Source organism: Cimex lectularius, unplaced genomic scaffold (genome assembly GCF_000648675.2).
Source record: "Cimex lectularius strain Harlan isolate CLEC.00 unplaced genomic scaffold, Clec_2.1 scaffold6, whole genome shotgun sequence".
NCBI lineage: Eukaryota > Metazoa > Arthropoda > Insecta > Hemiptera > Cimicidae > Cimex > Cimex lectularius.
Genome location: NW_019392677.1, coordinates 484,478 through 498,217, shown reverse-complemented (window position 1 = coordinate 498,217; position 13,740 = coordinate 484,478). Strand labels below are relative to the sequence as shown.

Below are 13,740 nucleotides of genomic sequence, written 5' to 3'. Positions count from 1 at the left end.
TAAAATTTCACGTCAGCTTTCAGGTGTACTACGGACCTTTCTAAAAGGATTTGGACAGGAAGCTGCGTCCTCGACGTTTCATATTTCTTACATTCCCCAGGTGTCGGATTATATTGGAAATAAAGGGATATCTATTACCGACCGGGGCGGCCTGGCTGCATTTCCGCACGAGATATCTCAGCGGCGAGATGGAAAACGGAACCCTAACTGATAAATATCGGCCACCGGGGACCCCGACCTTCTGAATGTTTCAAGAGCTCCGGAGTACACTTGATCATCCCCTAAAAAGTCCTACCCTATCAAAAAAAATCGATTATACCGATTTTTCTCATTTACCGTTAAGAATTGTCAATCATCGTCAGAACTGACCATGAGGCTCATTTATCCGAATTTATTGAGACCAGATAGAATCTCTAAGAAGTTTAATTAGAAGTAGTTCACCAGGGGATGTTTCGACCAAATCATACATTGTAGTGGCTGCTGTGTTATTGTCCTTTTTGTTCTTCAGCGCACATCATCTTTATATTCATCACAAAACAATTCTTTTTCTCTTATACAGTATTTGTGTATTTATCGCCTTCGATACAATCCACCACTTTTGAATGTGTGATCTACCTTCCAGATTAAGTAGCACTGCAAAAGTTGTACGCTAGCCACACTGACCTGAGGTTCATTATATCTGACCTTTTCCCGCGTTTTGTTTATGGAATCTTGCCAGAAATTTTTTGTTTTTTAGACCTTCCATCCGTTGTAAAACTGTTCTGCCTGACTGTCTAAACGAAAATTAGACGAGGTATTAGGAATAAATTTTCACTACTGTGTTACATCTTAACACAGAAATAGCCTTTTTGCTCTTCCACACCTCCTATCATTTGGCTGACTTTGGTGGAGAAAGGAACTTAAAAGAATGACTAGTTGCTTTGTATACACGATGTCTTCAGTGATCATTTCCGGTCCGACTAATTTTGCTGTTATCACAAATCAAAACCCATTTAGCTCTTCCTTTCCTCTTGTTAGTTCACTAAGTTTAATGGAGAAAGGGACTTAAAAGAAAGTCGAAATGCTTTGTATAAGACGTCGGCTTCATTTATCATTTCCGCTTCTAAATCAAAAGCTCTTCAGCTCTTCCACACCTCCTGTCAGTTCATTAAGTTTAATGGGGAAAGGAACTTAAAAGGAAAAGACTAATTGCTTTGTATACACAATGTCTTCACTGATCATTTCCGGTCCGACTAATTTCGCTATTATCTCAAATAAAACCCTTTTATCCCTTCCACACCTAGTGTCAGTTCACGAAGTTTGGTGGAGAAAAGAACTTAAAAGAAAGACGAAATGCTTTGTATAAGACGACCACTTCAATTATCATTTCCGATTCTAAATCAAAAGCCTTTCAGCTCTTCTACACTTCCTGTCAGTTCGCTAAGTTTAACGGAGAAAGGAACTTAAAAGAAAAAGACTAATTGCTTTTTATACACGATGTCTTCACTGATCATTTCCGGCCCGTCCAATTTCGCTGTTATATTAAGTGAAAACCCTTTTTAGTCCATCCACACCTGTCAGTTGGATGAATTAAGTGGAGAATTAGACTTAAAAGAAAAAGACTAATTTCTTTGCATACGATGATCATTTCATGTAGATATTGATCATTAATCTTTAATTAAGACAGATTAATTTCCATCAAAAGACGTTACAGATTTTAGCTTTAGTATTGATTATGGTCATTAAGCAGGTTTAGTCCTTGTCGCATGAAGTTAAACTTTTTGTTAATTATTCATGACTTTTTAAAAATTCACATGTGAAAAATATTTAAAAATCACAAAGCTGTGTATTTTTTCTACGAGAGGCTAACAGAGAGTGAAACGATTTATTAACTAAGATCTTTTTTGTCGTTCGTAAATTTTATTTTACACGGATATATTTTGTTATTCTTCCCCACGTTTGTTTTTGAAGTTGGATAACAGACTGGATTTGCATAAAGTATTATTGAACAACTGGCATAAATTAATGCGTCAATTATCTTACTGTACTGTTGTTTATTTTTGAAGCCTATTGATTACCATTACACAGGCTTTCTCGGGCGTCATTCCCAATAACGTTACCACCCTTTACTCTAACTCTGTACGTTTAGCCCTTTATAAAGGGTACCTAAATATTTAACGCTAGTTGAAACCTGCTACTGAATTTTCTAACAGATCAATTGATTATTGGGAATATATAACATATAAATTTTGAATAGTACAGATATTTGATGTAAATCCTTGATTTGTTTGTTTAGTCTTTATAGAACAGTAATAGATCCACGTCTGTTTATAAGAAATAAATATCCTTACTGACCCCAAGCTATTAACTTTCCTGATTCCCGTGGTTCTAAATCAAGCAGAAGATCAGTGATGTGCGGATCTGACCTTCTTCCCGCAGTCATTTATATAAAACGCGCGCAGAGTTTACTGTATCGACTCTGTAAAGAAGATAAATTGATTTTAGCTCCACCGGGAACATTGAAACCATAAATGCCATACATTTTCAGAAAATGTATGAAATCCTGGAATTTCTATATTTTTCTTTAACCGAACTATTTCACTTCTTTCAAAGGAGGCATCATCTTGTTTATTCCTTCAACTAGTAAAATCCGGATTATTGATTCTCGACTTCGAAAAAACACGATGTACACATATTTTGCCCATATCAATGTTGATGAATTAATTATTACATCGTACAGTCATATAAAGTTTTTTAGTTGAGATAAAAAAGTCAGTGTCACGAGAGGGATTCGAACCCACGACCTTCGGCTAGATACTCCGCTACTATACAGGGTGAATTGCTACTCGTGCTACAAACTTCTCCAGTAGATTCTTCACCCTAAAATGAACAAAAAAGTTCATATTGTCCATGGTNGGTTGAGAATCGGACCATGGACAATATGAACTTTTTTGTTCATTTTAGGGTGAAGAATCTACTGGAGAAGTTTGTAGCACGAGTAGCAATTCACCCTGTATATACCTCTTGAGCTATCGTGACTTCGATCCTCTCGGACAGCAACTTCCCATCTCAACCCACCTTTCGAATTTTCCCGCCTTTTTGCCATTTTTCAAATGTCCTGAAATCTATTCAATTCTCGGCGACAAATAAAATGACCACGGAGAGCTTTAGTGGAGATATACTTAATTGTACTCATTAAATCCATCAGATTTCGTGGTCCCATTGACCAAATAACATCTTTCAATTAATTAATCTTTATGTAAAGGTATTGGTTGAAATGAAAAAGCTAGTGTCACGAGCGGGTTTCGAACCCACGACCTTCGGCTGGATACGCTGCTACTCTAACACTTGAGCTATCATGACTTCCATCCACTCGGACACTAACTCCCCCCTCAACCCCACCTTTATTTAATTTTCCCTCCTTTTTGCCATTTTTTAATTGTTCAAGCGGACCACGAAAACTAGTGAATGTCATATAAAGATTGGAACCACAGCAAACAACATTATTCTTTTTATTTTTATTGATTGGTATAGGTAAATTAGAATAGTTACGATTTGGAAAACAACTAACCGTATAACCCAGCTCTACTTCTACCAAAAATTGCAAACGTCTTGATTTAAAATTCATAAAAGTTATTTTACTATTATAAGCTGCTCAAAAATGGGTAGGGATATTTGTAATTTATTTTTATTCCATTAATTTTAACTAAATTAACTGATATATTCTTGCTAGTTTGATAAAATAAAATACAAACAAAAAACAAAAATATGAATGGCACTCTCAACACGTCACACAAGAATGGCACATCTACACAGAAAACAAACACTTTTAGCCCTGAAGATGATCTCAATAAAGGTCGAAACGTAATCACGACAAAGAAAATGTTTTTCTAAAACCTACGTCACATCAGACCGCATCTCACGATCTCCGAATAATCATTAACTAACGGTCACTAAATACCACACACAAAAAACAAAAAATTTGTTAATTCTCATTTTTAATTTACGGATTTACTTAGGAATAGTAAACATGAAGACATTTTGTAAACAAAAAAATTTTCCCGTCTTTTCTCCACTTTAATCCAGTTTTATTGTCTTTAACCATGGAAAGACATCATCTTGAACCAGAAGTTCGTAATATTATTGTTAGAATGAGCCATCGAGCGTGGTCTCTCGGGCTTTAGGAAGTGCCGATAGGAGGTCTGGTAGTGGATCTCAGCGCGATGCTAAGAGAGGACAGAAATATTGCCCTTGCTGCAAGAAGGAACCCTTTCCACAGTGCGGTCAGATCCTAAATGAAGGCCTGAAGTACTAAATGTTTTGGCAAGGCCTTTAACAACCAAAACGATTAAGTTGGCCTCACATCGTATGCCCCTTAGAGACGAACTGCAGCAACAGCCCGCCACCTGCAACTCAGGAGAACATGGTGCAGCGAGTGCCTAGAAGAGAACACCAATTGTTATTTCACTGCGTATTGTCGATGAGTTGCTTTTCTGTCTGTATAAGACAGCAGGTGCCGAAGAGTCTACCGAGAGCAGGGGATTGAGTATAATGCCCCAGTTCCTGTTCCCTTCGGTGCAGTTTGGAGGAGGACGCGTAATGGTCTGGGCTGAGATTTACACGAGGACAAACTGGGCTCCATATTGTTGAACCTCACCGCAGTCCGTTATGTCCAAAAAATTATCAAGGAATACATCCCTCAAAGCAGTGATTAGGAGGGATTTTCGATTTCTGAATGACAATGCCAGACCTAATAGAAGCCGAATTGTTCATCAATGTTTAGAAAACCTGAGAATTTCCCCTCTACCCCTTGCCACATTTTCTCCAGACCTCAATCCCGTTGCGTATATGTGGAATGGGTTATAGAAAATGGTTTGAGGTATTTATTCCTCGATAATTTCTTGGGCATAAGTAATTAAGAAGTTAAATTAATTAAATCATATTGAAACAGTTTATAATTGATTTATCTTATCATTTTGTTGATTTTTTTTCTATAGATACTTAAATTTAAGTTCTGCTGAAGGCCACATAGGTTGGAGAATAGTTTATCTAACTTTAAATAGTTGTCTGCAACTGGGTGAATTTTGGCTAATAAATAATTTATTTATTTTAAAAGAGTAGTCCTGATGATTGAAAATTACCAAACTACATCCCCTCAGACCTGGAGAAAAATTGTGCCATGTTCATTGTCTAACTTAGGGGCAAGGGAGGTTGTGGGTTTAGTTTTTGATATATGAACCAGTATTAGCAGAATTCAGAATGCAACACCTTGGCATCTGTTCTTTGACAGAAACAAAATTAAAAGAAATACTAAACACTAGACAGTTTGAATCTTGTAAATTATGCCCTCTCCACTCGGCATTATACATGTTATTTTTTTAATTATTACTATTTTGATGTTATACCATGGATGATAAAATCTTTTACACCATAATGCAATGTCGATTCAATATTTTAAATTAAATGTAGCATTATAATGATGGTAAATATTTTTGGTACATAATGTTGCTTTGTTGCTTTCTTTAGAATAGTTTTCTGCAGTATTCTTTTTATTAATTATTATTATTATACCAAAACTAAGTGTCACTCTCTGAATGATGGATATCCAAGCTTTATATGCTTTTGAATAGTATTTTTTTTTTATAATTTAAGTTAATATTTTTCGTTTACAGGGGTTCTTTAGGAGAAGTATACAAAAACAGATAGAATACAGGTGCCTAAGGGACGGAAAGTGCCTGGTGATACGACTGAACCGCAATCGGTGCCAGTACTGCCGGTTCAAGAAATGCCTTGCCGTCGGCATGTCTCGAGACTGTGAGTACACAAATTATGTTTTAGTTTTCACATTATCCATAGCCCATCCTCTATTATTTGTACCCTGAGTTTCAACATTCGATAAATCTGAAGAAAATTTGAATATTTATGTAGTGTACTGAATTTCAAAAAATCCGGCTTTACTGGATAGTGAGTGTAAAGTGCTGTTTAATAATGTTCTCATGAGAAAAAGCCCAACTTTGGTAGAAAGAGAGTTATATATAATGTTTATTAGCATTACATGTATGACATTAGATAACATTTGAGTATCAGAAACGGTGCCACTAAAGCATTGACAACATAGTTATAAAGGAGCTGGTTGTTGGATGCTCTTATTCTGGAAGCCTGAGAAAGTTGTGATTTGCTTAGTGTGTATAGGAGGCGAATTAGTGCCAACAAAGTGGTTAACCTTGGTCAAGGTTCAGACTTCTGGTGATAGTATTAAAAGGGTTAACGTCGTTGACTGTGATTCCACATGGCTAAATCCCTTGGTCCCAGCCCCTTGGTTTGTTGAGGATGAGCCAAGGTGTTGGTGACCAACGTTCGGCTCGATAAATTCATTGTCTTTCATTGGCCGAGATTTGCTTAGTGTGTATGTTCTTGTTGAGGGTAAGGCATTGAAGAAGAGATTAAACAAAATGGGGCCCAGGATTGATCCTTGGCGGATTCCTGGTATGATTTTGTAAGGAGCATGGAGACATTGTTATGCGACACACAAAAGTTTCTGTTTTTCAGGTACAAGTGGATATCTTTTAGTTGATAAACATGAAGTTATATTTTATTAGCCAGTGTATGTCTCCCTACTGCCAGACAGTATCAAGCCTTTTCATGATTTAATATATCTATCCCAGTGTACGCCATTATCCTGTCCACTACTCTGGTAAGTTGTACCGGAGAGCTGTCAGACCTGAATCCAAATTGTACCTCTTTCATTATTCCAGATTGAATGATATGACCTTCCAAGCGTGTTAGGAGCACACTCAAATATTTTGCTAATATTTCTTTATAGGCTAATTGGCCTGTTGTTTGATTGGGTGCCAAGGGGTTTCGCCACTTTCTTTTGCAATGTGACTTTTAAAGTCTAATATGAAATAGTAGGTAGTAGCAGTACTGATGAAAGTTTACAAATTCCAAGGCTACAAATAGTTTTATTATTTATTTACTGTTTATTTAAAAATATGTTGTTTTTTTCAGCTGTTCGGTATGGGAGGGTGCCGAAAAGATCACGGGAACGAAGCGGAGGAGAAGAAAGGGTGTCGACAAGTGACAGCAGTTCAGGGGCGACCCCGCCAGATCCGGAGACAACCTCGACTCCAGCCTATGACCTGATTGTGTCTGTATCGCAGGCGCATGTCGCCAACTCAGACTACTCGGAAGAGAACACAAGGTGCCTCGTTAGGAAGCCGATTGCCTCACCTGTAAGTATCGGACTTTTTCCTCAAAGAGTTGTCACTCCACAGCTAGGTCATTTCAGCCCCAAATGCATGCTGTCTATAATCTAGCCTAATACATAAATTTGATAGATCAGTTGCACAAATAAATACATTAATACTCATTCTTATTAGTCAGTGGAGTATTGGAGATTCCTTCATTAACTATACACAGTATTAATAATCTAACCTAAATTAGAGGTCTTTTTTAAATATTCTACCATCGACCTAAACACACCACTGCTGGCGGCATTGGTGACATATAGTAACTGAAAGAGGGAACCAGAAACCGACTGCTGTGCTCAAAAACCATTCTTAAATATGGCGGCACACCTACAAGCTGTCTGTAAGGAGCCAAGGGTCACGCCTCTATTATGTAGGGCACATCTAGCAACATTTATCTGCATAAGGGGGACCTGCATAGGCTTTCGCCCAAAAGCAGATGCCCGTGTGTCAATTGGGTATGCCCAATCCTCAATCGGGTGAGAGTGATTCCTCATTTCTGGTTAATATTTTCTGAGGGCATTTGCATTATTGAATTGCCGACCCACATTCAGAAGAACATTCAGCGTTTACGCTTATCTTCTATTTAAGTGGGGGAAGGCATGGTTACAAAATACAATAAACCAGAGAGATACGGTAAGCAGTGGTGACGTTTAACCAGTTTGAACAATCTCTACATTCGCTTGCTTTTCTCTAGCGATGAGAGAGTTGTCGGCGTAAGCGCCTTGCTACTTATTTTTGTATAAGGGAAGATAAGGCTCGAGAATTTAATAAATTCTCACCATTTATTTGAACATAATTCCACTTTTTACACAAGCACAACAAAATCTTAATTTATCTAATAAGTCAGCCACAACTCTAAATTTGGGAGCCAATCAACAAAGGCACTTATCCCAAACGAACTTTCCATGATCAGCATCCTCAGCATCTTCAGCGCCTTCTGGTATTTCGACTGTCAACTTGATTCGATGAGTCCCAATGGTTGGTCCTCGCTGGCTCTGAGTCCTCTGTTCGAGCCCCAGACAGAGTGTGGCTGCTGGCTTACAATAAATTCGTAAATATTTATTGTTACACTGGCCTATCTTTATTATACTAAATGACTGAAACAACCAAAGCAAGTCAGTCACAACTCTACCTCTGTGGATGAGCCTGGTCACAAGAGGATTTATCCCAAATTATGCTTGCCAACACCATCTTCCCCATCTCTCAGCGTATTCTTTGCACAGCATAGATATTCGATAGTCGACTCAGTTTGGCTTGTCACAATGGCTAGGTCCTTGTTGGCTGACTCCTCTCTCTGAGTTCCTGACCGAGTGTAGCTGCTTAATTGACTGCTCTGGACTGCACATTCGGTTGACTGAGACCTCAATTTTACAAGTCGTACCCTTAAGATGGCTCTGGACATGGTATTCATCAAATGGTTCGCCTAATCCCAACTAGTGGGGATGGTTGCTTAGTCATTTGCTGAGCAACAATATTCAGTGCTCACCATGCTGAACTCAAAGCATACACATATTTGGGAATCAACTATTCTGTATGGATATCAACCGCAATCATCAATCATCAATATCAACACTGCTATTTATTTTTTAATAATAAATGATTCCTAACTAGTATAGATGTATTAATAAAAGATCATTAGAGCATTATTTCTGTCGGGTAGGAATCGATGGGCCCATCATAACAGTCTTGGAGTTCCTCGATCTGTACCAATAATTTGTAACGCTTCTCTTCCAATTTACAAAAATTGAAACAAGGTTTTGGATGAATGAAACGGATCAAAAGTAAGATTAGACATCAGTACTCTGTGACTGAATTTGTAGCCACTACACAAAACAGTAACTGCAGTTGTAGCAATGACGTTTCACTGTTGTCCTTTACGATTTGGCAGTATCTTTGGCACTTGGCAAATACGCATTCGCTGTTTCCACACCAACTGGCTGGTTGTTCAAACCCTAGGCACGCTATTTGGAGAATGCCAAGACGATTATCTCGAGTCTTAGCAAATGGTCTACAGCAATCAACATTCAGCCACCTTTATATATATATATATATATATATATATATATGTTCTTAACTGGGTAGGGTAGAAAAGGAAAAGCAACAACTATTTGGCCAGGTGGTCAACTTCCTTCTTGCAAGGGTACTCATAAATCATGAGAGTTTCTGGTACATGAAATGTCGTGGTCTCAAGTTGATGTACTTTCATCAAAGATCTAGTCCCACAGCTGGATGAACTGTGTGTGCGACAACCGTCCCACACTAAATAACTCCTCAACTTTCATTATATAGTGGACTATTCATCTGTCATATTTCTATTTCTTCCAGACTTGTGGGAAACATCTACGTGGGCGACCCATTGGATTTATGGCCTTATTTCCAACATATGTTTGAAACTCCTTACAACTATTTTTAATACATTTTAACAACTAATTTATGCTAAGATGAGGACTGGCTTACAATTGATTAATTTTCCTTCTTCTTATTTCAAGCCTTCACCTATTTGCTCTGGTCCTGAAGTGGCTTCTTCCACCGCAGAAAGTCTTGAACAACAAAGGATATGGCTGTGGCAACAATTTGCAACACATATCACACCTAGTGTTCAGAGGGTAGTTGAATTTGCAAAAAGAGTACCAGGTAATTTTTTTTAAATATATGTACATAATAGTTTATTTTATTTTAACGTTAATTCTTCCGCCTTATTTTAACCTTGTCAATACTTTTCCAGGCTTCTGTGAGTTGAGTCAAGATGACCAACTAATCCTGATCAAAGTCGGCTTCTTTGAGCTTTGGCTTTCCCATGCGGCTCGCCTGACAACTGACACAACAGTAACATTCTCTGATGGCACTTTCGTCACTCGGCAGCAAATGGAACTTATGTATGATGTAAGTCCAACTCAGGTACATACAAACTTACTACTAATATCTATGTTTTTTCCTTTATACTTCATGCTTTTTATTTTTATTTTAATTTTAACAAGTTATAAATTGTAATTTTGCGCTTGTTTATAATTTAACTGTTATGGTTTGTGTTATTTTATTTTTTTTTAACATTCTAGTCTGAATTTGTCACATCAATGTTCGAATTCACTTCAAGCTTTAACTCTCTTCTGCTTGGAGATACAGAACTTGGTCTGTTTTCCTCGATTGTGCTGTTATCACCTGACAGGCCTGGTGTGACTGATGTAAAAGCCGTCGAACACCATCAGGACAGGTTGATCGAAGCACTAAAACTCCATGTAAGTTAAAATATATTATAATAATAATGAAATATTTTTTCTATTTTTTTAAGAATCAAATTACATACTTGATTACTGCTCTCTGGCCATGGGAATACCACAGGGCAGTGTGTTTGGCAAAACCATTTATACCACAGATGTCTTAACTATTCTTCCTCTATGGCACAGTATTGTCCTCTGACCTCCCTGAATGAAAATTAACTCCTTTAACCTTCTCACAGATTATTAGTTTGGCTTTCGATCTTAGCATTCCATAATCCAGTCAGTCGGATGTGGATTTGGATTTATGTAAACTCAAATCCGCATATGTATGTTCATATATACAAACATGTACCAAGTTGAGCCTATTTGATTCTTGTTGTCCACTGGCAATTCCAGCTCTTGCTATTTACAATCAATTGTCAGCAGACTCGAGAATCACCCACCACGGGTATTGGCAGTCCGAGGGCAGAACCCGCCTACTCCGTCCAGCCACTGAAGATGGTCTCAGAGGGTCTGTCAACAGCTAGATCAATTCAGTACCCAATGTATGCAGTTCCAAACGCATTCGTACTCACGTTCACTCTTAAATATTCCTACATTCACTTTTATTTACATGCCATTCATTCAATCAGGGTGATGGAGTACTCGATATTCCTCCATCACCCTTTACATACATTATACAGCTAACCTAATTGAGGGTCGATTCCGCCATCTACCCTCTCACATCACACTTCACCTTAATAAATTCATTCACTCTCAACACAACTTTACACATATTATACAACTAACCTAATTGAGGATCGAAAGGGTTCTCGATATTCCACAGTCTATCCTCTCACATCACGCACATGCTAATAAATACATTCTCTATCCAACACAAGTTAATTTGGTTTCAACAAGTGTGCTTTTATTTGTTTTATTTTACCGCTTCCTATATCCTTTCCTTTTAATTTATTGGTCCACCTCTGATTTCTTTCCTATCCCCGAGTTTTGGAAGTGTCGTACCCTTATTTGTTGTGGCGTTGAAAGACCAATGTCACAATGGTGTACTCGATATTCCGCCATCGACCCACTCACATCACATTAACGCTAATAAATACATTCACTCTCAACACAAACTGGGTGTACCCAACTATTATTATTTTATACAATAGAACAACCCCTTTCCTCCAAGAATCGGATCAGGGGACTCAAATACTCGCTGCCATGCTCCAGCGCAATCTCAAATTGGATGTCATTCCTACGCGCTCTTTATATTGAGCCAAGAAATTGCACCCTTAAATTAAGTGTGACACAATGAGCAATCTTTACCTACATGCAGGACACAACAGCTTTGGCCCAAAAGTAAGGGCCTGTGTGTCGATCGGATGAGGATGACCTTTCTTCTATGAGTCAGATACTCCGAGGGCCACCCATCAACTGTGTTCTTGACATGTGAGAGCTGCTCTGTCAATCTGGCCCGTTGATGGTGCTACCTTCTTTTAATCATGTTGTTTTATTGCATTCTAAGCTTTAGAGGGCAGGATTGTGTGGGTTTAGTCTGAAGGTTAAATAATAAAAAAATAGTAATATGTATATTTATCCTCAAATTACACGTCGTTGCAAAATTTTTTCCTAAATCGAAATTTTTGCTTACAGTTAAGAAGGAGTACAAACGGCACAGATTCGTCAAGCGTACTGGCGAAGCTGCCTGAATTGCGGGCCCTCGGGGCCAAGCATGCCCTCATGCTCGAATGGTTTAGGCTAAATTGGGACAAGTTGCGTCTCCCCCCTCTCTTCGCTGAGATCTTCGACATACCGAAGTCAGAGGAAGACCTGCAGTGAAACTAAATGGTAAGTGCGGAGTGGAACTTTTTCAAATTGCAAATGGGCGAACTGCTATAAAATAACAACGACCGTCAATCTGTTTCAGATGATCCCTATCTTTAACCCCTCTCTTCTTCTTGCTCAAGCGTGTTTGTGTGAATGTACAGTGCTTTATGCACTCATAGATACATATCAATCTACCAGAAAAAACATTAGATTTAAAAAAATTAAAATTCCAATATATAATTCAATTTTTATTAAAAAATATTTCTTTCCCTTTTTTCTGTCCCTTTAACCAAATTTTTGTACATACTTGTAATATTCAAATTAGGACAAGATTAAAGAAAAGAATATGTTATTATACTTTGTTGTTGTTATTACATAAATATATATAAGTTATATTATTATATATTTAATTTTTTTGTATTTATAAATTTATCTTTTCAGAGAATTTCATGACCAATAATTCATATCAGACAGTTTTTTCTCGGAAATTTTGTAATACAAAATTAAACAAATGTAATTGATTGTGAATCATCACATTATGTGTTCATTCTGAGCAATTATACTTTCTGTCTTTGCTTTCTCTTTTGGTTATTAAATTAAGTTAGGGTTGAAAAAAAACTTTTTTTTTGTTAAACCTTGCACAATTTAAGGTGCTGCTCACGTTTTAGGTTGTGATCGAGAATGGAACAATCAGAGATCGATTTTGTGCTCTCTCCCTTCTTTCTCTTTCTACTAAATCTATTAATCATGTATTTTGAATTAATTGTGTCTTTTTAAAATTTTCACAATTCTTGAATAAAACGGTCTCTGCTTTAATGTTTAGGTGTTAGACAAGATCTCCTATTTTTTATTAACTTGTTCTTTCTTTAAAGGAAAATGTTTTTATTCGAAATTGTTGTTTTTTAGACTTTTACCTTAATGCGCTTTCAAAGTGAGGTCAAAACGTCCAATTCAACCGCCAACTATATTTTAGGATAATTTTTTTGTGGAGTAAAACGTTTAATGTTTCCATTGTGATATATTTAACATCACTGTATTTGTACAAGAGCTTGTTCGAAAAACTACTACTATTAAAGCAAGTCGTGCACGAAACTAAATCCTTTTATACAATCGTAAGTTTGGAAGTAAATTAAAAAATTATATCCACAAAGATACATTTAAAAAGTATTAATAAAATTAAATATCAATTAAAATGTTTTTTTTTTTTAATAAGTTATAATATATAACTGCCATAAAATTGTCCTAAGACAAAAGGAAATAATTTTCTGTTTACACAAACATAAAAATAAATCTGACTATACAGGAACTAAATATTAACCTAGTTAAGCAATCATTTTGTTAATTATACTTGAATAACAACTTTCACATTTATTTGTTTATGCCTTTTTTTATGTACTTAAAAATTGTTGCATTCTGTTTTCTTAAAGTGCAGTCCAAAGAAGAAAGTTTTAGATTAATTAATGTTATTGTTGTTACTCTTC

At 36.8% G+C, this 13,740-nt stretch overlaps 1 protein-coding gene across 4 annotated transcripts in view; it reads left to right on the top strand.

Annotated features, from left to right (window-relative positions):
• The window catches only part of LOC106673835 (ecdysone-induced protein 78C), a 437,646-nt gene extending 425,067 nt beyond the window's left edge, over positions 1 to 12,579 (top strand). For 3 of the 4 annotated variants that reach the window (XM_014406155.2, XM_014406156.2, XM_014406153.2), the window contains 7 exons: positions 5,652 to 5,793; positions 6,988 to 7,211; positions 9,719 to 9,863; positions 9,955 to 10,127; positions 10,286 to 10,465; positions 12,086 to 12,280; positions 12,360 to 12,579. In XM_014406155.2, the coding sequence (XP_014261641.1) occupies positions 5,652 to 5,793; positions 6,988 to 7,211; positions 9,719 to 9,863; positions 9,955 to 10,127; positions 10,286 to 10,465; positions 12,086 to 12,271 (1,050 nt within the window). In that variant the 3' untranslated portion in view covers positions 12,272 to 12,280; positions 12,360 to 12,579. The remainder of the gene's footprint in view (positions 1 to 5,651; positions 5,794 to 6,987; positions 7,212 to 9,718; positions 9,864 to 9,954; positions 10,128 to 10,285; positions 10,466 to 12,085; positions 12,281 to 12,359) is intronic. The other variant, XM_014406154.2, reaches the window with a different exon arrangement.
• The last annotated feature ends 1,161 nt before the right edge of the window (positions 12,580 to 13,740 follow it).